The 24,272-nt window shown below is 43.0% G+C and overlaps 1 protein-coding gene across 6 annotated transcripts in view; it reads left to right on the forward strand.

The window, feature by feature from the left end:
• The first annotated feature begins 10,917 nt into the window (after positions 1 to 10,917).
• Positions 10,918 to 24,272, forward strand: part of LOC140065799 (lysine-specific demethylase 4B-like) — a 37,085-nt gene continuing 23,730 nt past the window's right edge. For 2 of the 6 annotated variants that reach the window (XM_072113369.1, XM_072113375.1), the window contains exons 1-3: positions 10,929 to 11,071; positions 23,647 to 23,821; positions 24,053 to 24,228. In XM_072113369.1, the coding sequence (XP_071969470.1) occupies positions 11,037 to 11,071; positions 23,647 to 23,821; positions 24,053 to 24,228 (386 nt within the window). In that variant the 5' untranslated portion in view covers positions 10,929 to 11,036. Of the gene's footprint in view, positions 11,072 to 11,124; positions 11,144 to 11,257; positions 11,352 to 23,646; positions 23,822 to 24,052; positions 24,229 to 24,272 lie in introns of those variants that run through there. The other 4 variants (XM_072113381.1, XM_072113371.1, XM_072113393.1 and 1 more) reach the window with 4 other exon arrangements.

Genomic DNA, 24,272 nt, shown 5'->3' on the forward strand with positions numbered 1-24,272 from the left:
GGGCTCCTGCTGCTGCTGACGCCACCTCCACACTCTGTCATTGTGCCACTCTGTGGCCTACCATGTTGCTGCCACCTAAAGAATTTGTCATCATGCCTCTCTCAGACCTCACGCTGCTGCTGCCATCTCCACCTTTTGTCATTGTGCCACTCTGTGGCTTACCAGGTTGCTGCCGACTCCACACTTCATCACTGTGCCACAATGTGGCCTCCCATGTTGCTGCCAACTAAAGAATTTATCATTGTGCCATTCTCTGACCTTATGCTGCTGCTGGTGCCACCTTTGCAGTTATTTTTTGAGCAAAGACATGATACTTTCATGAAAATTGTAATGAAGGATTTTTGTGGCGTCTGTAATCTTCAAATTCAAATTGAAAATTTCAACTTCAAATTCATTGCAAACTTCAAATTAATTTCAAACTTTGAATTCGTTTCAAACTTCAAATTAATTTCAAACTGCTACTGCTGCCACCCCCACACTGTGTGCCACTCTGTGGTCTACCCTGTTTCCGCCACCTTCATAATTTGTCATTGTGCCACTCTGCGGCCTACTCATACTGCTGCCAACTGACCGCTGTCTCCCTGGAACACCCTGTGATTTCCATAATGCTGTTTTCACCCTCCACCACTCTATGACGTTGCCTCTATGTTTGGTTTTCCCCTTCATTTCATCTGTGAGAGGGAATGAAAAGCCTCAGGATTGATAGCCAAAAGCAGGAGTGGATACAGAACACAGAGGACATACAAATATCCCATTTACTGGTCATCTCTGTTTTGGATCCACTCCTGTTTGTTTTTGGCTTTAGCAATACGGATGATGGATTATTGACTGATTGAAAGCGCACACTGACGGATGTAAAGAAGGGCAAAATGATCACTGACGTCAATGCAAAATTACTGTCTACCCCCTCTCCACTCTTTTGGGGGGTTTCTACATGTTCTTTTGTAATCTATGGAATCATCTGATGTCAGTGTAAAAAGAGTGCACTCTTTGATGTTATAGTGGGATAGAGTGAAGCGATTATAAGAGGCGGCTGTCATGTGCATGTCATACTAAAACACAGCACTGTTTGAAGACCAAACCACGCTCCCTATGCATATCGTGTCGAACCGAATTTCAGCAAATTCGCCCATCTCTAATTACTTTCTTCATATTTTGGTTCAGTTTGGTGATGTTTTACCTAATAAACCTCTGACAGCCTTGATTTCAGTTATGGACTTGTGAAATTTAGAAGCCAGAGAGACATTGGGGCAGATTTACTTACCCGGTCCATTCGCGATCCAGCGGCCCGTTCTATGTGGAGGATTCGGGTCTTCCGGCGATTCACTAAGGTACTTCCCCCGATGTCCACCAGGTGTCGCTGCTGCGCTGAATTCCATCGGAGTGCACTGAAGTTCACTGTCCTACACTGGGTGCAGGTAAGCGCGTGTCAAGCGGCACTTTTTTTTAAAAAAATGCGTCCGGTTTTCCGAATCCGTTGGGTTTTCATACAGGCACACCCCCCAATTTCCGTTGCATGCACGCCGGCGCCGATGCGCCACAATCCGATCGCGTGCGCCAAAAACCTGGGGCAATTCAGGGAAAATCAGTGCAAAACTGAAAAATTCGGGTAAGCCGCCGGAAATACGCGATTCAGGCCCTTAGTAAATGACCCCCATTGGCTCTAAATTTATTGCTAGAATTGTAGAATTGTGAACTTACCACAGTATAGTTACAAGAGTATAGTTATAACACAAGGTACGCCTTTGCGTCTTTGCTGCCCACTAAGTTTGGCATTTGCATGGCAGGAATTTTATTAATGAAGTAAAAGATCTTCTACTGTAAGATCTGAAAATAATAAGGCTCAGGTAACTTTTTTATGTAATGTAGTAATAAATTGCTTATTTTTCCTCAGAGCCATCTCAAGATGGCAAAGGAACTCGGTGTATTTTCCTTTACCTATTTTTTTTAATGATAAATAAGTTTTCTCTGCTAAGGGCCCATCACACCAAATTACACTTACATATAAAGAGAAATGTATGGTAGGTCTCACAAGTTGTAGTCACCAATAACTAGGAGTGCATTGTCACATATTCAGAGACATTGGGCACATTTACTTACCCGGTCCAGTCGCGATCCAGCGGCGGGTTCTCCGACGCTGATTCGGGTTCTGCCGGGATTCACTAAGGTCCGTGCGCCGATATTCACCAGGTGTCGCTGCTGCGCCGAGGTCCGCCGGAGTTCACCTGCTTTTTTCTGGTGCATGTGAGTGCTTGATCTTGCGACACAAATGGCTTTTTAAATTCCGCGGTTTTTCTGAATCCTTCGGGTTGTCCGGTGGCCTCGCCCCCCGATTTCTGTCGCGTGAAAGTTGGTGCGATCGCGCCAAAAATCGATCGCGTGCGCCACAATCCCGTGAAATACAGCGGGGGGGTCCGCTGTTCCGATCGCAGCCCCGGGACTGCCGGTGCCCGGGGCTGCGCGATCCTCCTGCCGGGAGCCGGGACCCGGCTGTGACATTAATAAAAATAATTAATTAAATAAAGTTAAAGTCCCCCTAAACACAAACATTCCCTATACACATCTAATAAAGTGAAAAAACATGAAAATTTCCAAAATACCCCACATATTTGGCATCGCCGCGTCTGTAACAATCTGTACAATAAGTCAGAAATATTATTGGACCCGTACGGTGAACGCCGTAATAACAAAACGCGAAAAACTCACCAAAAATGTAAATTTTCATAAAATCCCTTCACAAAAATGTTCCAAAAAGTGATCAAAAAAAGTTATGTGCACCAAAATGGTACCACTGAAAAGGACAACTCAACACGTAAAAAATAAGCCCTAAACTAGCATTGTCAACAAAAAAATATTAACGTTATATCCTGGAAAGTTGGCGATGCAAAAACAAATGAGATTTTCTTTATATTTGTTTTTTTCCTGTAAAATATATAAAAAACTATATAAATGAGGTATCACTGTAATCGTAGTGATCTAGAGAATAAAAATATTATAGTATTTTTAGTGTATGGTGTACGACCCCCAAAATATACAAAAAAAAGAACCCAAAATTGACAATTTTCTTTTCCTCCATACATTAAAGAGTTAATAAAATCTCATCAAAAAGCTACAGACCCACTAAAATGAAGTATTTGGAAAGTACATCTCATGTCGCAAAAAATAAGCCCTTATGTGTCCAAATTGCCAAAAAAATAAAGATTGTATAGCCATTATAAAGTGACAATGCATAATCTGCTCTGAATGGCGCAGCTTCCCTTCGATGCCCTGGCGTGTGCCCATACAGTAGGTTACCACCACATATGGGGTATTACTATACACGGGAGAGATTGGGTATCAAATTTTGTGGAGCGTTTTCGTATTTTGTCCACTGAGAATTTGTACATTTTATGAAAAACACATTAATTTAGTAAAAAAAAAATTTTCTAAATTGCATCCGATTTTGTTTTAACCCCTGTAAACCAATTAAAGGGTTAAAAAACTTCATAAAAGTTGTTTTACGTACGTTGAGGGGTGTAGTTTCTATAATGGGGTAATCTATGGGGTTTTACTTTTATTTAGGCCTCTCAAAGTGACTTCAAACCTGAGCAGGTCCCTCAATAGCAGGATTTTGCTTTTTTTATGAAAATGTGAAAAATCGCACCTAACGTTCAAAGCCCCATAACATCCTACAAAAATGATAGTATGTATAAAAAACCACGGAGTTATAAAGTAGACATTTGGTGAATGTTAGTTATTATGTTTTCTGGTGTTATGACTCATGTGTGGAAAAAGTAGAACATTTTGAATTTTGAAAATTGAGAATTTTTCCAAATTTCACCAAATATCTGATTTTCTCATAAATAAATGCAAAACATACAACCAAAATTTTGTAACTAACATGAAGTACAATGTGTCACGAGAAAACAATTTCAAAATCACTTGGATATGTTAAAGCGTTTCGAAGTTATAACCACTTATAGTGACACAGGGCAGATTTGAAAAAATGGGCCGTGTCATGAAGGTGAAAAGTGGCTTCAGTGTTAAGGGGTTAAACATGCAGGGTAGGTCACATCACCTGCAGTCTTATGTTACCTGAGATGGAGTCTGGGTGTTAAGGTTCAGATCCCTATTATACATGCAAGGTCTCTGCAGGGTTTTCTTCACCAGCTGCAGTTTCATTACCAGGAATACTTACCATTTGCATTTCCATAACTTGTTTTATGTTTCCATTTTTTATGGATGTGAGAAGGTTTCAGGTTTTAGCAGCAACTTCTATGGGTTACCCCTGTTAGGGGCCAATAATCTGCAGGATGGAGACACGACAGGGCTCAGCAGGAAAGTAGCAAAATGTAGGTTTTGGAACAACATTTTCACTTGATTAGTGATGGGGGTGCACCTGAGGTACCAGTACAATAGAAACTCCAAAGTAATGACCCCATTTTGGAAAGTGCACCCTTCTAAAAATGTATGCAGGGTAGTACGAGCATTTTAACCCCTAAGATGCTGGCTCAATTGCAAACCATTTTGCCCATCTCATGCTAATGGGGAAAAACCACAAGCAAAAATAGTGTACGTGTGACCAGCTCACCTCTCTGTAAAATCTGTTGAATTCACTCCTAGCGCACAGAGAAAGTAAACCCCACGGACTCCAAGGCAAGCGGCACAAATGTAGAGAAACCAGCGCTTCAGGAGAAATCCAAGATCGTCTTTTTATTCATGTCCAATAAAAACACATAGCACGGCAAGTTGCATAGGAATACATGGCATCATCAGGACAGAAAAACCTATGCGTTTCACTCAAGAGAGCTTAATCATGTTATGCCTGTACAAAGAATCCATAGACTCTTTAAAAAGCTACGGCGTGTAACGTCATAGACACGTGACCACTAAGAGACCCGCCCATAGAGAAAAGCGGTGTGAGTCCATACCTTAAAAACATAAAGCAATTAAAACAGGATAAACAGGAACAGGATCACAGAAAAAAATTAATGAACAGAGAAACATTTTGGATGTTTATTTTGAAGTCTACTCAACCACTTGGTCTTAATTTAAGACAAGATTTTATTTTGTGTTATAATTGACACAGAAGATTTATACAAAATATTACTGAGCCTAGAAAAGTTTAATGTGATAAGTGTTTGTGACCCAGTTTACAGGTCTGTATTATACCTGTCTTCAATGTGAGTGTGAATTATTAATATCCACAGATATTTCATATCTCAATATACGATATATTGTTACTGTATTTAATCATTGAATATATATATTTTATTTGAAGAACAGTCGTGAGTGTCTCTTTATGGCCCATCATATATTGTCCTGCCACAATCGGGATCGCACGTGGTTATGTATACTTAGGAAACACATATACTTTACAATGTAATAACAAGATACAACTTACCTGTTCATTCTCTTCTTTGTCTCCAGGTTTTGTTTTAATTGCTTTATGTTTTTAAGGTACGGACTCATGCCACTTTTCCCTATGGGTGGGTCTCTTAGTGGTCACGTGACCTTTATCACGTGTCCATGATGTCACACGCCGGAATTGAGAGTTTATGGATTCTTTGTACAGGCATACCATGATTAAGCTCTCTTGAGTGAAACGCGTAGGTTTTTCTGTCCTGATGATGCCATGTATTCCTATGCACCTTGCCATGTTATGTGTTTTTATTGGACATGAATAAAAAGACGATATTGGATATCTCCGGAAGCGCTGGTTTCTCTACATTTGTACTGGGGAAAAACACATCAAAAATCATTCTGCGGGTTACTCGGTTAGGGCAATACCCCATAGGTGGCAATAATCTGCAGGATGGAGACACGGCAGGGCTCAAAAGGGAATAACTTGCATTTGGAGCAGACATTGTATACATGTTTTTCTTTTTGGCTTCATGAAGCATTTGTAGATGCCAATAGGTACCAGTACATTAGAAACTCCTAAGAACTGGTCCTTTTGTGGAAACTATACCCATCCATGGATTAAGCTAGGGGTATAGTTAGCATTTTAATCCCACAGGTGGACCCCCCAAAAAATGCATAATGCGTAAAAAATATCCATTAAGTCATCTTATGCTCAGCTCCTGCCACGGGAGAGAAACACCCCAAAAATCATAATGTTTTCCCAGGAACAGCAATACCCCAAATGACAGGGCTTAGGCCGGCGGCACACGTGCCGTTTTGAACCCGTTTTAGCAGTCTGTTAAATGCATGTTTTTAAGCTGTTTTAATTAAGATAATTGGTAAAACCAGTCAAAAGAGCATTCTTTTTTTAACGGAGTGCTTAAAAATGGCCCAAAAATGGGTTCAAAACGCCACGCATGCCGCCAGCCGTAGAAGGGAAGGTTAGCATGATATATAAACTGTGCATAGTACATCAGGGTAACAACAGGGTAATCTAAAAATCCAGGAATGTATGATACATTTGGAAGCCATCTTTCATACATAGTCCTGGTTTTTCTGGGCATGTCTCACAATGATAAATGGTGTCCTTCCGAAAGCACACCCTGCACCTCTCCTGTGTCCTTCCCTTCTTGGCAGTTTGGGGAACTTCTCCTGGAAAGTTCTGCCCTGATACAATGCGTGATGTGGCCTCGCTTCCAGAACTGCTGGCACTCCCTCCCTCCTGGTCTCCAAAAAGAAAATACTTTATAACCACCTCTTGTACTGATACCTTGTACCTTGACAGGGGTGCTGGTGTGCCCATGTATTGTGGTTAATACAAGTACCTCTCTCTTGTCCTTGTACTTAACATACAGTATAGAGTCGCTGCATAGTTCCCTGCAATTGTGCCTTTTAAGTTTTTGCCAAAGCAGCGACTTAGGGAGATGTCTCTGATTTCTGCGTACAGTGCCGAATTCTGCATTATTTCTGGAGGCACTTGAACAGGGTAGTGCTTGTGTAGAAATTCTCCAGGTAGAGGTGGTAGCACTGGTCCAGCAATGGGTGCACCAAATCCCACAGTATCTGCCCTGTAACACCCAGGAAGAGGGGGCATTATGGGGGCACTATAGTGCAGTCTTTCCCTTCAAATACCCTGAACTTGTAGGTATACCTTGATGTACGCCATACCTTGCCCTCTTATTGGGGAGGTACTGGCGGAATTAAAGTCTCCCTTTAAATTGTACCAGGGACTCATCTATACTCACATGTTTGGCGGGGGTATATGCCTGGGAAAACTTGGCACTAAATGATCTAATATGTGCCTGACCCTAAATAAATGATCATAACTGGTGTCATCTCTGGGTGGGCACTGTGTGTTACACTCTGTGTAATGCATAAACTTATGGATGGTACACAATGGCTGTGCACCAGTAGTCCCTGATTGCAGGCTTCTTCACAATCCCCATAAGAAGAATTATGCCCCATTATGTCTCCATCTCTGCTGCAGTGACGGGTCCACCTGTAGGGTTGTGCATAAAATAAAGAGGGGTTTTGGGCAATATGCTGTGCAGCATAGAGATTGGTCTGGACTACAATTAAATTCAACAGCTCATCAAAAAAAAAAATGTAAAAAGTCCACAGCTCTAAACCCTGCCATGTCAAATTTAATTACAGGTTGGCCCAATATATCTGGGACCTGAGGGGTATAATTATCTGGGGCTACCCATGTGGGGTCAGTGGAAGCCCCAGAGGCACTTCCATCGCAGAAGTCCCAAGCACAGGCACCCTACGGCGCCTTCTCGGGGTCCTTCCAGGTCACTGGTAGATGAGCAGGAGGATGTTGATAGGTAAAAAGGCACATCATCCCCACTAGCTGACTAGGTGTCAGAGGCAAGCATGCTGTATGCCTTCAACACGGTGTACGTCTTCTGCGACATCGCACACAAAAAAATAAGAATGTGCACCAGAAAAAAAACTAAATAACGTAAACCAGAAAAATTTGATAATGTGCACCCAACTACACGGATAAACCGGCTTCCTCAGGGGTGCCCAAATGATGCGGTGTCTGTGTATAAATACCTTGTGTAATGATTGTGTCCTGCGCTGCCAGTGTGCGGCCCGGGTGTCATGGCGGCGCCCATGCCGTCACATGCCTCAGGATGGTTCACGTGACCTAGTGAAGTCACATCCGGTGACGTGGGTATCAGTGACCGCGCAGCCACACAGATGGCACACAGAAAAAGTAAGGGTACACCTATGGGTCTGTGGAAAAAAAATAATACCAGGCCCCCCCCAAAAAATGTGAACCGTGCAAAAAGGCGCTACAAATGCACCTAGCTTGCCCGAAGACAACCTAACTGCCGCTAAAGATACTGTGCAGCGCTATTCACACCGCACACTGAAAAGTGCGTCCAGTGCAGAACAATGCTAACACAGTGCACTGAAAAGTGTGCAAGTTGATCACACAGGGAACACATAGGGTGCAGGAGGGAACAGATAGGGATTAGAGATGAGCGAGTATACTGGTCCGAGCTTGTATTAAGGTACTCGAAACGGCTCGTTGCTCGAACGAGTATTTCCCCTGCTCGAGGTCGAGCATTTAATTAAAAAAACACAGTGAAGAACAATGAAGAATAGAATAAAAACAGTGAACACAGGATCATTTAAAGGAAACCTACCATTTCAAATGGTAGGTTTAAGCTGTAAACACCGAGCACCAGCTCAGGGTGAGCTGGTGCCGGTGCTTAGTTTCGTTAGTGTTAAAACCGCGGTATCGCGGTTTTAACACTTTTTAAACTTTATAGCATAAACTGCTTCGGCGCTGCGTGCGCACGATCGTGCGCGCACCTACATAGGAAATGCCGCAGGCGTTGCGCGCAGCGCCGAAGCGGCTTCTGCTATAAAGTTTAAAAAGTGTTAAAACCGCGATACCGCGGTTTTAACACTAACGAAACTAAGCACCGGCACCAGCTCACCCTGAGCTGGTGCTCGGTGTTTACAGCTTAAACCTACCATTTGAAATGGTAGGTTTCCTTTAAGTGAAAAACACAGTGAAGAATAGATTACAGATGTGCGGCACATCTGCTTACTTGTCAGAAGATACGCGCGAAATGGTGCGAACAAAATAGTATGTGAAGAACAATATATATGTGTGAAGAGCACATTGAAGAACACGGTAAGCAGAGACATCGGGGCAGCGGCAGCACGGAGACATCGGGGCAGCGGCAGCACGGAGACATCGGGGCAGCGGCAGAGAGATCGGGGAGACTTCAGTGTAAGAAGAGGAGCGGATCCCGGGACAGCGTATCTCCCGACAAGTAAGCAGATGTGCCGAACATCTGCAATCTATTCTTCACTGTGTCTCTATTCATCACTTGGATGATCATTGTAGTTTCCCTCCAGGGTTCCATAAACAGGAAGAATTGTCAGGGCCAGAGCAGGAGCTACAATGATAATCCAGATCTGTCCACACCTTCCCACTCCTCCAGTAGTCCCAGGTAGCACTGACGTTTTAAAATAGCGCTGTGCACAGCAAGTCCTGGGCTGTCTGGGACTGCAGGAAAACACTTGGAGTCCTCTCTGGTGATGGCCTGGGTGCCCACAGAAAGGGCTCAGAGTGCCACCTCTGGCACCCGTGCCATAGGTTCGCCACCACTGAGATAGGACGTCAGGTGACATCAGCAGGCTCTCCTGCCTCCGTCATTTGCGTTGCATTGCAATGTTGCCACATCACGTGACGTGGTGAAATAAAAGAGCCGGGTGTGCTTGCGCCACACTAGTAAAGCGCTGAGTGCTAATTGCGGGAGCCAGCGCCGTACTAGTACGGCGCGGAGCACTAAGGGGTTAAACTGACTGAAAATGCATGCTTTCAAACGGCTGGGTGGCTGTCTCCCATACAAAGAAGTGGTATTACTTGGGCCTTGTACAGAGGTATCATGGTGGTGTTTTTATAATAACAATATGGCGGTAAAGATTATCAACAAATGGAATTTATATTTATTGGTAATACTGTTATGTGTATAGAGTCTTCTTTTCACTATCAGTATGTTTCTATTTTCCTTATGTTGTGGTAATGCAGTGGGTTACAGTTTGGAGGGATCATTTGGATATTTTGGCAAAATTGTTTGGAATATTGGTCTTATGGTAGATTTATTTGATAACAGTATATTTGGTAAGCATTTATGCATTAAAGACGTGTTTCTGTACATTTACCATGCGTTTGGCTGGTTCAAAACCTGTTTATCTTCATTCCTAGAAGTGAAGGCAGCTGTGAAACGGATTAAAACCAGCCAAATGCATGGTAAACATACAATAACACGTGTCTAAAAACAGTCCACGAACACCCCATGTAGCAGCACCATAAATCTGGCCCTGTATAAAGTACAATTGATCATGCAGAAAAGTATCTTTGTTCTTTGAAAAAAAGGAATGCACAAAATTCAGTGGCTGCTTCTTCAAAACGCAATCCAAACAGAATGGGGAGGGGCTCGGCCCAATCGCATGTGTTTCAACAGAAATGCATGCAATCTGTAACAGGTGCCCAGTGTTTTGCATCGTTTACTTGAGTTTCTGTTGAGCCCCTCCACGTGAGATTATGGAAACTAGGCATGCAAGTAAAGCAGAGAGTTCTCTGTCAGTCTTTAACCAACTACAAAATGTAATAATGAAGTACTAAAGAATTGCCATATTTGTGGGACTCCCCCTTAAATGTCTGCTAAGGCCCAGTTATTGCTAGGTACGCCCCTGGCCCCAGGCCTAATGAAGTCTAGCATTCAATTCTTGGATAAGTTTTACCATACAAGGCAAAACTAGAGTCTGTGGTAAAATCACTCAGCCACCCTGCCAGTCCTGGAAGGTTTCAACCTCCCTTGAGAAGCAGCAGCGACAGGCGACATGGCGGCCACCATTTGTAGCACTAGGCACATCCGCATATGAACTTCTGTACGTGAAGAGATAATAACATCCAGCCGTCGTTTACGGGAAGAGCGGGCGTTAACCTTCTACCTGCAGAGCCAATCAAAGTCCTCAGCTGGGCGGCCGTTGCTCGCAGCGCAGCCAATCAGAATAGCAGCAGGGCGGGGCTTGTCCAGATGCGGCCTGTCTAGGCATTGAGAGATGGTGGACGGCGGAAGTGAGAGACTTGGAACGGGAGATCAGGGAATCGGATTTTGTGGATGAAGCGGAAGCTCGGTAAAAAACTGTATATAGCGTATGTTTTTTTTTTAGCAGTAGATAAACAATGAAGTGACCTGATGTGTAGATTGCGGGCTCCTCCATTATGGTAGGACTCTCCTAGTACGCCCGTGTAGGGGGCCGAGAGGCCTCCAATTGCTGTCCTTGTGTGTCTTTAGAGTTTCCGTGATGGCAGAGGCAGTTATTTCCAACTGAATCGTGATTGTGGTTCTAGAACACGATAACATCTTGCTGGGATCACTTTGTCCGCTGCATTATTGTGTTATTGAGCGATGGCTATTGTTCTCTGTTGTCAGGTATGGCTTATGAAAAGCTGTGGGTTATGAAAGCTGTGCTTATGACGGGCATCGGAGCCATCCTTGTAATATAATGAGTTGCCATGTTTAGGGCCTTGCAGTGAAGCAGAACATTATCATCCATAATAATCCTAAATCAGTAGAGCTATGCATTCGATGGGTGGGGGAGGGGCCTCTCTGCAGATGCACTGTCCCTTTAAAGAAGGCCTCTGTGACAGCTGTCATATTGATCTGGTTCTAGTTTAGTAATCCACACATAGATGTGGGTTATTGCACTAGTAGCTGAATTGTTACTTTCTCTGATTCTGATGACCATGGTTTGGTCAAATAGAGCTGATTTTCCATGTAGTAGCGCAGCATGCATGTTCCATGTATAAGATCCACGCTTCCTCCTGTTATTGATTGCATACCACTATAGGTATGGAGGGGTTAAATCTCCCTAAAAAAAAAGCCATGGCACCATGTGATTGTGTCTTTGGTCATCTGTAGCTATAGGGACTATTGAGGGCATCCCTTTTTTTTTTTTTTTTTTTTTTTTTTTTTTTTTTCTTCTTGTTCTTTGTTAGGCAGCAGTTCTGGGCAATGTTGATTGGACAGGGTGGAGGTAGCAGATGTGTAATTTTAGTGTTCATTATTTAATAGGGTCCTCTTCCTACTTGTCTCCTGATCACTGTACTTTTGTATTTTGTACTTGCACCTGTTTTTGTCTTAATGTAATGTATGTGATCCGCTTACCGATTGTACAGCACCATGGAATTAATGGTGCTGTATAAATAAATAATAGTAAAGTGATTTCATTGATGCACCATGACTTTGCCACAATGGTTTTCACACCCGACATAACTGTAGTCAAAGCCCATTTTCTACAATGAAGAGAAATATTATGTAATATGATAGGGGCCTGGGGTTGTAGCCTTGTACAGCTTTATGTATTTGTTGGGATATTCATTTGCAGTTGAAACCAAGAGTTAACATTATGTAGAAGGACATATATGCATGTTTTTCTCCCTATCAGACATGAGATCAGAATAAACCTTTCCTGTTTAAGACAAATTAGCATTACCAAAACTATTTATATTTGCCAAATATTAGGCCCTATCCATCGGACCTATCCATCCAGGGCCTAACTTGCTGATCAGTGGCGGTCTCAGTGCTGAGACCCCCACAGATTGAAAAAAAACAGGGGTCCGTCGGATCTCTATGGAGAGGAGTGGTCCCCTCGTTTTCGATATTTCTGGGGGTCTCAGCATGGGATAGTGCCAAACTTTTGTTAGTGGGAAAACCCCTTTAAGGTCTTTGTTACTGTGTACAGTATTTACAGTGTAAAGTATTCAGACCCCCTTTACATTTTTCACTCTGTCTCATTGCAGCCAATTGATAAGATGAAAATTCTTTTTTTTCGCTCCCCATGCACCCCATCTTGACAGAAATGTAGATATTTTTTTCAAATTTATTAAACAAAAATGGTAATATCATATGGTCATAAGTATTCAGGTTCTCTGCTTAGTACTGAGTAGAAGAACCTTTTGCGCTAGTACAGCCTTGAGTTGTCTTGGGAATGATGGAACAAGTTTGCATGTCATTCATCCTTGCATATCCTCACCCATCCAGTTGGATGGTGAATGTTGGTGGAAAGCCATTGTCAAGTCTCTGTAAGGCCCCTTCCACACTAGCGAGTGTGATGCGATGAACTCGCATCACACTCGCAACGCAAGCTGCCGGGAACGCACGGCCCGAACGCTGCACCGCGGGAGTGAACTCAGCATGTCAGTTCACTCCCGCGGTGCAGCGTTCGGGCCGTGCGTTCCCGGCAGCTTGCGTTGCGAGTGTGATGCGAGTTCATCGCATCACACTCGCTAGTGTGGAAGGGGCCTAAAGATGCTCAATTGGGTTTAGGTCAGGTCTCTGGTTGGACCAATCAAGCATGGTCACATACTTGTTCAGAAGCCACTGCAGTGATGGGCAACCTTTTGAACTTGGTGTGTCAAAATTCGCCAAAAAACCATCCATAACTCGGGTGGTGTGTCGCCTTTAGAAAAAAAAACCCTTATTTTGTGATATTTAGAGTTTAAATAACAAATATGTATAGTTATTTAACTTGCCTGCTTAGTGACTTCTTTGTTAATTGGTCAGTTGGTTTCTTTTGTTGGTCTTACTGTTATTTAACTTGTGTGGGGTGCCATGAACTAAGATAAGTGAGGGGGGGGGGGAATTATTCCAGTGATGGCGAACCTGTGGCACTCCAGCAACAGCTAGTTTTAAGGACATTTGTGTCCTGAGTAGTTCCCATCAAAGAGTGTACATCACAGCCCAGCAGAGCTCAACTCAATAAATTAACTTACCTAACTGGCACAGGCTCCAATGACACCACGGACCTCCGTTACTCCTCTTCAGCTCCTGTGCAGATGTTCCCGTGGAGGCACAGCATAGGTTTCGTCTTTGCAAGCTGGGACTGCTCCACTCTGGAGTCATTGCGCGGCCTCCGCAGAGCAGGAGAGCAGCAGCTGCGATCTCTGACTGAGATGCAGCCGCTCGGTGCAGACCACATCACCGACCGACGGCCTGACCGGCCCCAGGAAACTGCACTACAGCAATTTTTCTCCAGCAGCCGTGTGTCACTGAAAATGGCTACGTGTGTCAGTGCTGACACGTGTGTCATAGGTTGGCCATCACTGAGCCACTGCTTTGTTATTTTAGCTATGTGCTTAGGGTCACTGTCCTGGTGAACTTTCTGCTCAGCCTGAAGTCCAGAGCACTCTGGAAGAAAGTTATCCAGGATATCTCTCTATTTGGGTGCATTTATCTTTTCTTCAATTGCAACCAGCCGTCCTGTACCTGCAGCTGACAAACACCCCCATAGCATTATGCTACCACAACCATGTTTCACTTTTGGGAATGTATTTGATGAGCAGTGCCTGGTTTTCTCCACACATCACACATACCGCTTACAATTAACACCAAAAATTTCCATTTTTGTCTCATTAGACCAGATAATCTTATTTCTTATTGTCTAGGAGTCCTTTATGTGATTTTTTTTTTTTTTTTCAAACTGTATGCAGGCTTTCATACATCTTAAACTGAGGAGGGGCTTCTGTTGGCACACTCTGCCATAAAACACTAACTGGTGAAGGGCTGCTTTGAAAGTTGACTTTGTGGAACTTTCTCCCATCTCCCTACTGCATCTCTGGAGCTCAGCCACAGTGATCTTGGATCTTAGGAACCTGAGTGATGCAGAAATTCTTTTGTAACCTTGGCCTTGCCACAATCCCGTTTCTGAGCTCCTTGGGCAGTACCTTAGACCTCTTGAACTCTGACATGCACTGTGTGTTGTGAGGTCTTATATAGACAGGTGTGTGCCTTTCCTAATAAAGTGAAATTAGTTTAATTAAACAGCTGTACTTCAGTGAAGGAGTACAACCATTTCAAGAAGCATCAGGAGGAAATGAACAGGATATCAGTTAAATATGAGGATCACAACAAAGGGTCTGAATACATATGACCATGTGATATTTCAGTTTTTCTTGTTTAATACATTTTGATCTTGCCAATTAGCTGCATTGGTCTTATATATTGTAGTTACAATACATGGCAACACAGATGTACTGCAGTGTTTTATATAACTAATCAAGCAGGGCTATGTAGTCTGAGACCATTTTGGTGGAGTCGGAATAAAATTGACTGACTCCAAAAATATATAATAAATTGTTACAATTGCTTCAATGCAGTATGTGCTGTATATTTTTTTCACAGTATTGAAACTCTCCACTACCGATCATTGGGGTAGGAATGTTTGCACTTATCTTAGAACTGCTAGAGTGATCAGGAAAACTGGATTAAGGCAGGGTTCCATAGTGTATGTTCTCTCTGTATACTGCTTCATGTTTTGCTTTTTCTCTGAGTTCATGTTTGCAAAGGTTATCTGCTCTGATGTATTCTACACATAGAATATCAGGGGAAAACTGAAGTTCCAAACTTGCATTGTACTCTGTCCCACTGTTTTCAATGGGCTTGTTCTTATTTGCCTTTTTTCCCACGCATGGACATGTTGTTGTTTTTTTTCACACCCCATCCAAGTCTATGGAGACACATCAAAAACGCATAGCATTTTCTTTACAGAGGTGGAGACACTATTGCACCACTCTAGCAAAATGAAGCCAATAGTTGACAGATGCCTCACTTAGGTTACTGCACGGGACTTATGTCCCTGCTTTCGGGGCTGTAATGCCCTAGGCGACATGGCCCATATCTGGTGGCATTGCCCTGTGGTTGAATCCCTCTGGAACATTGTCAAATCCCTTATCAGGGACAAAGCCCTGTGTAACATAGTTCCTTTTCGGCAGGTAAATCATGGTGACAAATTCCATTTTAAAGGGGTTCGGCAGTTACAAAACACTACCAGGAGAAGTATAAGACCCTAAAAAGGTTACAAAAGCAGGACTCGGTACTTCCTTTGGGCTTCTGATGGATAGAGGGGGCCTTTCACTTATTACCTTATCCACTCCTCCTCCGTCATTGCAGCTTCCATATTTGTGGCTGCAGGTGCATCTCTTGAGACTTTACCATTGTAACAAAAACATTCCATTTTAGCATTGGCTAAATGTTTAGGGTGGTTGTCCTGGTGGGTAGTGAATCTATGACCCAGTGTCAAGTCTTTGCAGCTCCAAAAGAAATTTCCTCCATTATTGCACCCAACTTCCCAGTTCCTGCTGTAACAACTCATCTCTACTCCATAATCCAGCCACCACTATGTTACAGGGTGGGGATGGTGTATTTGTGTGAAAAAGAATTTGCCTCCTTCCTGATTTCTTTATTTTTTGGATGTTGCACATACATTTCAGATCCTCTCCAAATAGAAATATTAGTCAAACATTACATTTGTCAATGCAAAATAAAAATAAACTACTGAAATGATTCAGAAACTGACAAAGGCATTTTGTAAATCTGCATAGCATAGGTTCTTGGACCTTGTAAACACAAAATGCAGTTTTTAATATTTTTATTACCATATATACTGTACTTGAGTGTAAGCCGACCCGAGTATAAGCAGAGGTACCTAAAAACTGGGAAAACCTATTGACTTGAGTATAAGCCTAGGGTGGGAAATGCATTGGTCGCAGCCTCCAGCCAGCATTAAGGTGACCAGCCCATATCCCCTAGTACAGTGGTGGCGAACCTATGGCATGGGTTCCAGAGGTGGCACTCTGAGCCCTTTCTGTGGGCACCCGGGCCATCGCCCCAGCACACCAGACAGGACTCGAAGAATCTTCCTGCAGTTCCAAGCAACTTAAAAGATGCTGACTTTAGGAAGAGGGAGAATAAATAGACAAGGCCAAATTATCTTTGGAGGACCTCCTGCTGGCCCCTACAGGTCTACAGAGGGACACTGGAAATGAGCTAAAATGATGCAAATTTTCCATCTTTCTACTTTGTTGCTGTCCTCAGGAGGCCAATATGATTGTTGAAGAACATGGAGCAGTAAGTTAATTTTTGGTTGGCACCTCGCGATAAATAAGGGGGGGATTTGGGTGTCTTTTTGGGCACTAAAAGGTTCGCCACCACTGCCCTAGTATATAGCTAGCCAGCCCCCTAGTATAAAGCATGTCAGTCCCTTCTTCCCGCAGGGTGCAGCCGGCCGGCCCCCGCAGGGGAGAAAGTGATGTTACCCCCCTCCTCCCCTTGCTCATGTCTCTGTTTAATGTAATGTCTGTGCTTTACCTGCTGACATGCTCTATCCTCCCATACACATGTGTGAGATGCAGACATCCGCTACACAAGTCCCTGACATGTTCTGCTATAACATGGCTGCCTGGAGCTGTTGTATCTCTGCTATACACACACAGAAACTGCAGGAGGCGCATGGAGGAACCATTACACCATTATACCTCACTTCATTATACAGGCTGTCAGTCATGTGTATAGGAGTATCTCATACACCCACAGGTTGAAGGGGGTGTGGCCGCCAGCACCAGGAAGCACATGGAGGAGCCATTACACCATTATACCTCACATCATTATACAGGCTGTCAGTCATGTGTATAGGAATATCTCATACACACACAGGCTGCAAGGGGCATGGCCGCCAGCACCAGGAAGCACATGGAGGAGCCATTACACCATTATACAGGCTGTCACTCATGTGTATAGGAGTATCTCATATACACACAGGCTGCAGGGGCCGCCATCACCAGGAAGCACATGGAAGAGCCATTAAACCATTATACAGGCTGTCAGTCAAGCACTGGGGGTGTGGCTGTGCCTCCCACTCATGAATAAGCTGGACAGCTGAATATGATAATGATTCATTGGACCTCTCACAGGTCATTTGCATACAGCTTTAGGACCTCATTGCTTAGTTTGAAGACCCATGTTGTGTTTTTGGCCCGTTTTTAGTTAGTGCGTTTTCACATTGTTAAAAAATGCATGCGGTTTTTAAAAACACATGCATTTTTGAAAACGCATGCGTTTTTGTCCGGTTTACTGAATTTGCGCAATTAAAAATGGACAAAAATGCATGCGTTTTCAAAAACCGCATGCGTTTTTAACGATCTGAACTAAAAACGGCCTAAAAACGCCACATGTGTCTTCCCCCTTAGGTTTACAGGCATATAGAGGGACAATGAAGGGATAGAGGCAATGCTTTCTAATGGCAGTTTATGATAATATATTTAGTTTGGGGGGTTCATTTGCCTGACAGGTTCTCTTTAAGTGTAACAAACATCCAAAAAAATAAGAAATAAGGATCAGGGGTGGGGGATACTTTTTCACACCACTGTAAGAAAAACATTACATTTTGGTCTCATCTCACCCTTTTATATACTTTTGCTGTGTTTCTTAGATAGCATTTTTTAAACCGCAAATCAGGACTTCTTATGGCTTGCTTTGAAAAATGACTTTCTTTGTGCCATACTTCCACAAATGCTAGCTTTGTGGAGTAGGAAAACATATTTGAGGGGAAACTAAGAGAATATACACTGAAATGTATGATCACTTGATTTTATCAGAAATAATGTTATCTCCATTGATCCTCATTTGATCACATATTTGGTGGGAGGTACTACATGCTGCCAGAACTGTGTTTTACAAAATGACCAAAGTAAATCAACATAAAATTTTTATTTTGCAAAAAACGTGATCATCATTGTCACCAAGGATTTTCCTGAGGTTTTCTATTAAGTATAGATCAGGACTATGAACTGGCCATTTAATTGTTTTCTGTTTCAAGGAACTGCTTTACCCATTTTGTTGTGTGCCAAGGGGCATTGTCCAGCATGAAAATTACTGGCCAATTGAGTGAAGAATGCAAGGAAGGAACCACGTGTTGAAGTGTCTGATTAGGGTAGCATAAGGCATCAAGATTTTGCTAACTTTTTGGCTTTGAAATACCAGCATTTCTTGTAGTTTGAATCTGAGAACGTGATCACCGCTCCACCAGTTGGAGAGAAGGCAATTCAGTACATGCTGTCTTCTCGGGCAAGGAGTGGAGACACAAGCGGGACTGTGCTGTGGTGCTTCAGGTGACTGTAAATGAAGTCCTGGACTATATAGCTTACTTTGCTTTCTTGCAAGTGCCAGTGAAGTCTGGGAGTGGGGATAAACAAGTTGAACTGATCCCTCAGTGCTTTAGCTAAGTGTCCCTGAAGCAGCTGTCAGTGCAGGCTGCCAATGTCCTGATAGAACACCAAGGCTACATTCACACTGCCGTATGGGGGACGTATGTATACGGCCGACGTATATATGTTCGATATACGTCCCCCATAGACGGCAATGGGCGCCCAACGGGAGCGGTGCTATGCAGCACACTATGGATAAGGGCGGGGGTGAGCGGCGTTCTCCCCCTCCTCCTCACCCCGGGACTGCCGTGTGCCCGCCGTGCAACAGTAAGGTGGGCAACGGCAGTGTGAATGTAGCCTAAGGGTGGTGCCGTTTTGGCTGCCTTTGCAAAGGCACGTCTGACATCACCCTAAGGCTGTGTTCACACATAGTGTTTACATTGTGTTTTACAACACAATACAACAGCTGAGGAGGGGAGATTTGCCTAATTACATTGCTGTTAACATTTGCTTTGCAAAAGGTAATCTTAATGCAATGTTAACACATTTAGTTTATATTGCATTTTGTAAACACATTTTAACGGCAATATAATTGCAAATTTTGTCTTCAATGTTGGACTGGTGAGCAATTCCAGCCGCAGTGTCAATTAATCATTGAGATTCATTATCCTGTCCTCTCTTGCATTTGTCTTTTGGGGGCGACTAACCTTCTTGGGGAGTTGTGATGTTTCAAAGATGCAATATTCTAGAAATCACAGACTTGGAATGACCAACTTCTCTTGCTACAGCTGTTAGCGTCACTCCTTAGCATCGCAACTTAGACTCATGAGTGGTGATACTGTGGGAGTTTGGATATTTATTATTTTTAACTTAACCCCTAGGCGCACCAGGACATTATCATACGTTCCTGTGGGTAGTTACTTCCCGCACCGGGAAATGCTATAACGTCCTGCTTCTGGCAGCGGCTCACAAACGGAGCTGACGCCAGAAGCAGCGTCTTTCAGCTGCCTATTACAGCTGACACCGCGCGCGAACACCCGCAATTGGAGCTGACTCTGATTGCGAGTGTTGACCCCTTACACGCCGCCTCCTTTCATTCTATGCCCGGCCATGCGCCCATACAGCAGTATATCACCATATATAGGGTATCGGTGTACTCGGAAGAAATTGGGTATCAAACTTTGAGGAGCCTTTTTTTCATTTGATCCATTGCAAATGTATTATTTTCCTCCCAAAATGAATGTATTGTCACAAAAATATTACAATTTGTAGACTCCATTTTGTTTTAACCCCTATATAACACCTAAAGGGTTAACAAACTTCTTAAAAGTGGTTTTTCATACGTTGAGGGGTGTAGTTTCCATAATGGGGAAATTTACAGATCTACCTGTTATTTAGGCCTCTCACAGTTAATTAGAAGTTGAACACGGGTTTTGGTGATTTTCCCAAATAAATTGAAAAATGGCACCTAAATTCTGAACCTTTATAACATTCTAGTAAAATATGTGGAATCTTAAAAAACCATGGCAACATAAAGCAGACATTTGGGAAATGTAAGTTATGAATTTATTTGGGTGCTATGACTATCTGCATCAAAAGTAGAGAATTTTGAAAATAAAGAATTTTTCCAAATTTCTACAAAATCTCAAAATCCCCTGGATATCTTATAGCGTTCCAAAGCTATAACCACTTGTAGTGACAGAGGGCAGATTTGAAAAATGGGGCCGCGTCCTAAAGGCCAAAATAGGCTGAGAGGTTATATTCTACCATAACAAAAAAACGTATACCGTATTTTTCGGCCTATAAGGCGCACCGGACTATAAGGCGCATTAGTCCGATGCGCCTTATATATGTAATAATTCCATATATAAGGCGCATCGGACTATAAGGCGCGGGGTCCGCGGGCGTGGCGGAGACCCGACGGGACGCGGAGAAGAGACGCGGGGGAGGTGGAGAAGGGCAGCGGACCATACTTACATAGGTCCCCGCTACCGGAGACGGCAGATCTCCAGCGGGAACTGCAGACCACGCGGCAGAAGTTGTTCGTGCCGCGTGGTCTGCAGTTCCCGCTGGAGATCTGCTGTCTCCGGTAGCGGGGACCTATGTAAGTATGGTCCGCTGCCCAGCGCCATACATAGGGCGCACCGGACTATAAGGCGCACTTTGGATTTCCACGGAAATCCAAGGCTTTTAAGTGCGCCTTATAGTCCGGAAAATACGGTAACCTTTTCTTGTAGCACAATGTAACTATGTAATGAAGCGGTTAGAGCTCAAGAGCCCTCTCTTTGGACATCTAATGTCAACTACATTTTTGCAGCAAGCACTCGCCGCTGACAACTGCTCGCCAGCGTTAAAACGTTAAAGTGCAGCCACACCTAAAAATGTTTATAAAAATTCTCTAAAGGTCGTACAGTCTCCATAAAAGTTAAGACTGAACCAACTCTTTACATCCAAGCATGAAAAATGTATTGGCGTCTAAATATAACATTATTACTAAAGAAAAAATTCACACTCAAAGATTTAAGGGAACCTGTCACCATGTTTTACCCCACTAAACCACTAGTCCCATCAGGTAGGAGATGAAATGTCCTATGCAGTATTCCCTCTTTTGTGACATCTCACTTTTTCCCTTTAAATGATCTCAAGACACTCCAGAACCCCCTTGGCTGCTGCTCTGCAGTAGCATATAAATGCAGATAAAAAGGTGATTATTATGGCAAGCATGAATCCTGGACCCACCGTTCACCTCGGGATGTGTTATTATAGAGTTGTATATCAGCAGCAGATTATACCGTATATACTCGTGTATAAGCCGAGTTTTTCAGCACAAAAATGTGCTGAAAAACGTCCCCTCGGCTTATACACGAGTCAATACTACCAAAAATTTATTAAATCTGGACTAAAAAAATAATAAACTTATATACTCACCCTCCGGTGGCCCCGATGCGCAGCGCTGCTCTCCCGATGTCATCGCGGCTCCTCTTCTGGCTTCCAGGCTGCTATTCTTGCTTCAGCGTGCTGGGCACCACCATGTTCTTCTCGCGGGCGGCGCCTAATATGACGTCAGCCGCGGCGCATCATACTAGGCGCCGCCCGCTGAAGCAAGAAGAGGAGCCAGGAAGCCAGAAGAGGAGCCGCGATGACATCGGGAAAGCAGCGCTGCGCATCGGGGCCACCGGAGGGTGAGTATATAAGTTTATTTTTTTTTATTCTGGGCAGTGCTGTATACTACTGGGGGCAGTGCTGTATACTACTGGGGGCAGTGCCCCCCCCCCCCACACACACACAAATAAAGCCCCATGAAACAGTAAGTAAGGCCTTTATTCCGGGGGAGCCCTGGGTGAGGCCCGTTGGAGGGGTCTTATTTATGGAAAAAAGTGGTAAGGCTACGTTCACCCTGTACCGTAGATTTGATCTGCTGCTAAATCAGTGGCTAATAGAATCTGCTGGATTAATAATAAAAGTCTATAATAGTTCCGCCAAAAGATGGGTCACTGCTATAAATTAAATAGCTTTACACATATTGTATAGTTCGCGCATAATTCTATTTTAAAATATGTGTGACGCTACTGGCTCTCTAAGCCAAAAAGGTTGCTAACCCCTGCTCTAAATACAGGTCTTGGTGATTTTCAAAAAAATGTGAAGAATGGCACCCAAATTCTGAGCCTCGTTCTAGTAAAATATGTGGATTCTTAAAAAAAAAAAAAAACATGCCAACATAAAGCAGACATTTGGGAAATGTAGGTTATGAATTCATTTTGGTGCTATGACCATTTGCTTAAAATGCAGAGAATTTAGCACTTTGAAAATCAAGAATTTTTTAAAATTTTTGCCTAATGTCTGTTTTTTTCATAAATTAACACAAAAGATATCATCCAAATGTTTAAACTACAGGCGGTCCCCTACTTAAGGACACCCGACTTACAGACAACCCATAGTTACAGACAGACCCCTCTGACCTCTGATGAAGCTTTCTGAATTACTGCCTGTAATTTGAAGTTCATTATGTCACAAGAAAACTATTTCGAATTACCCTGGATATGTTAAAGCGTTCCACAGCTATAGCCACTTGTAGTGACACAGTGCAGATTTGAAAAATGGGACTGTGTCCTTGAGGCCTAAATGGAGTCCTGAAGGGGTTAATGAAGATAAATGAAAAATAAATTAAAATTGTACTTTGGGGTACACTAAAGTGTAGGATTTATGAAGAGAAGGAATCCACAATTTACCCATAGTTTCCCTCCTTTCTGGGAATAAGTAAAAATATGATGTGTTATTTGGTGCATCTACTGGAACATGAATGTTAGCTCTGCACAAAGGTGTGTTTGGAAAAAGTGAACGACCCATTGTATTGCACAGGTGACCTATTATAATGCGTACAAGATATACCGATGAGCAGGATATGGGGAACTTGGTGATGCTCTTTTTTTTTTTTTTTTATGACCAAAGGGAAACAGTTTGAGCAAGTCTTGTGGAAGCATGGACACTCCCATAGCACCTGGGCAGCGTAGTGCATAACCTTACATTTATCTGCATTACACTTGTTACTTTATTTTATTCTATATCCCGGAAGAAGGTATGACATTATGGCTATATGTGTTGCTATGTATGGTAAAACATTACTGAAATTCTAACAAGTAAAATTAATAATTTCTGCGCTTTTTGTCCATTTTAACCTCACCTCTCACATAACAAATGTTTGGTTTTCTCTTAAAGTAGCTCATGTGATATATATTTGTTCTCAGATTTATTCTATATTCAGACATTTCGTATTTCATCATGGGACCAGAAACTTCACCATCTCAGAATTCGGGCTGTAAGATCATGACATTTAGACCCACATGGGAAGAATTTCAGGATTTTGGAAAATACATGGCTTACATAGAAACTCAGGGAGCACATAGAGCTGGTCTGGCTAAGGTAAGATTTTTTTTTTTGGTGGAAGCAATCCTGTATAATCTCTGTGTATAGGCTTTATTATCCCTTCAATATGCCGGTCAATGATAAATGTGTGCAAGTGCATGTCAAACATTTAGAGGGCTCAAATGCTGATCTCAAAAACGAGAACAAGATGTGAATATTACCTCATATGCATGTATAACCGAAAAGCGACTACGGGTATAGTCATCATTTTTTACATTAACTCCACAGATAATCCCGCCCAAAGAGTGGTGCCCAAGGCGAACTTATGATGACTTGGATGAAATGGTGATTCCTGCTCCAATTCAGCAGGTGGTTACTGGTCAGTCTGGACTCTTCACTCAGTATAATATCCAAAAGAAGCCTATGACGGTTGGAGAATATCGCAAGTTGGCGAACAGTGACAAGTAAGACAAGCATTGAAAAAAGTGATATATAATTAGTGACCTAT

This window comes from Engystomops pustulosus, chromosome 1 (assembly GCF_040894005.1).
Source record: "Engystomops pustulosus chromosome 1, aEngPut4.maternal, whole genome shotgun sequence".
In the NCBI taxonomy this organism is placed as follows: Eukaryota; Metazoa; Chordata; class Amphibia; order Anura; family Leptodactylidae; genus Engystomops; species Engystomops pustulosus.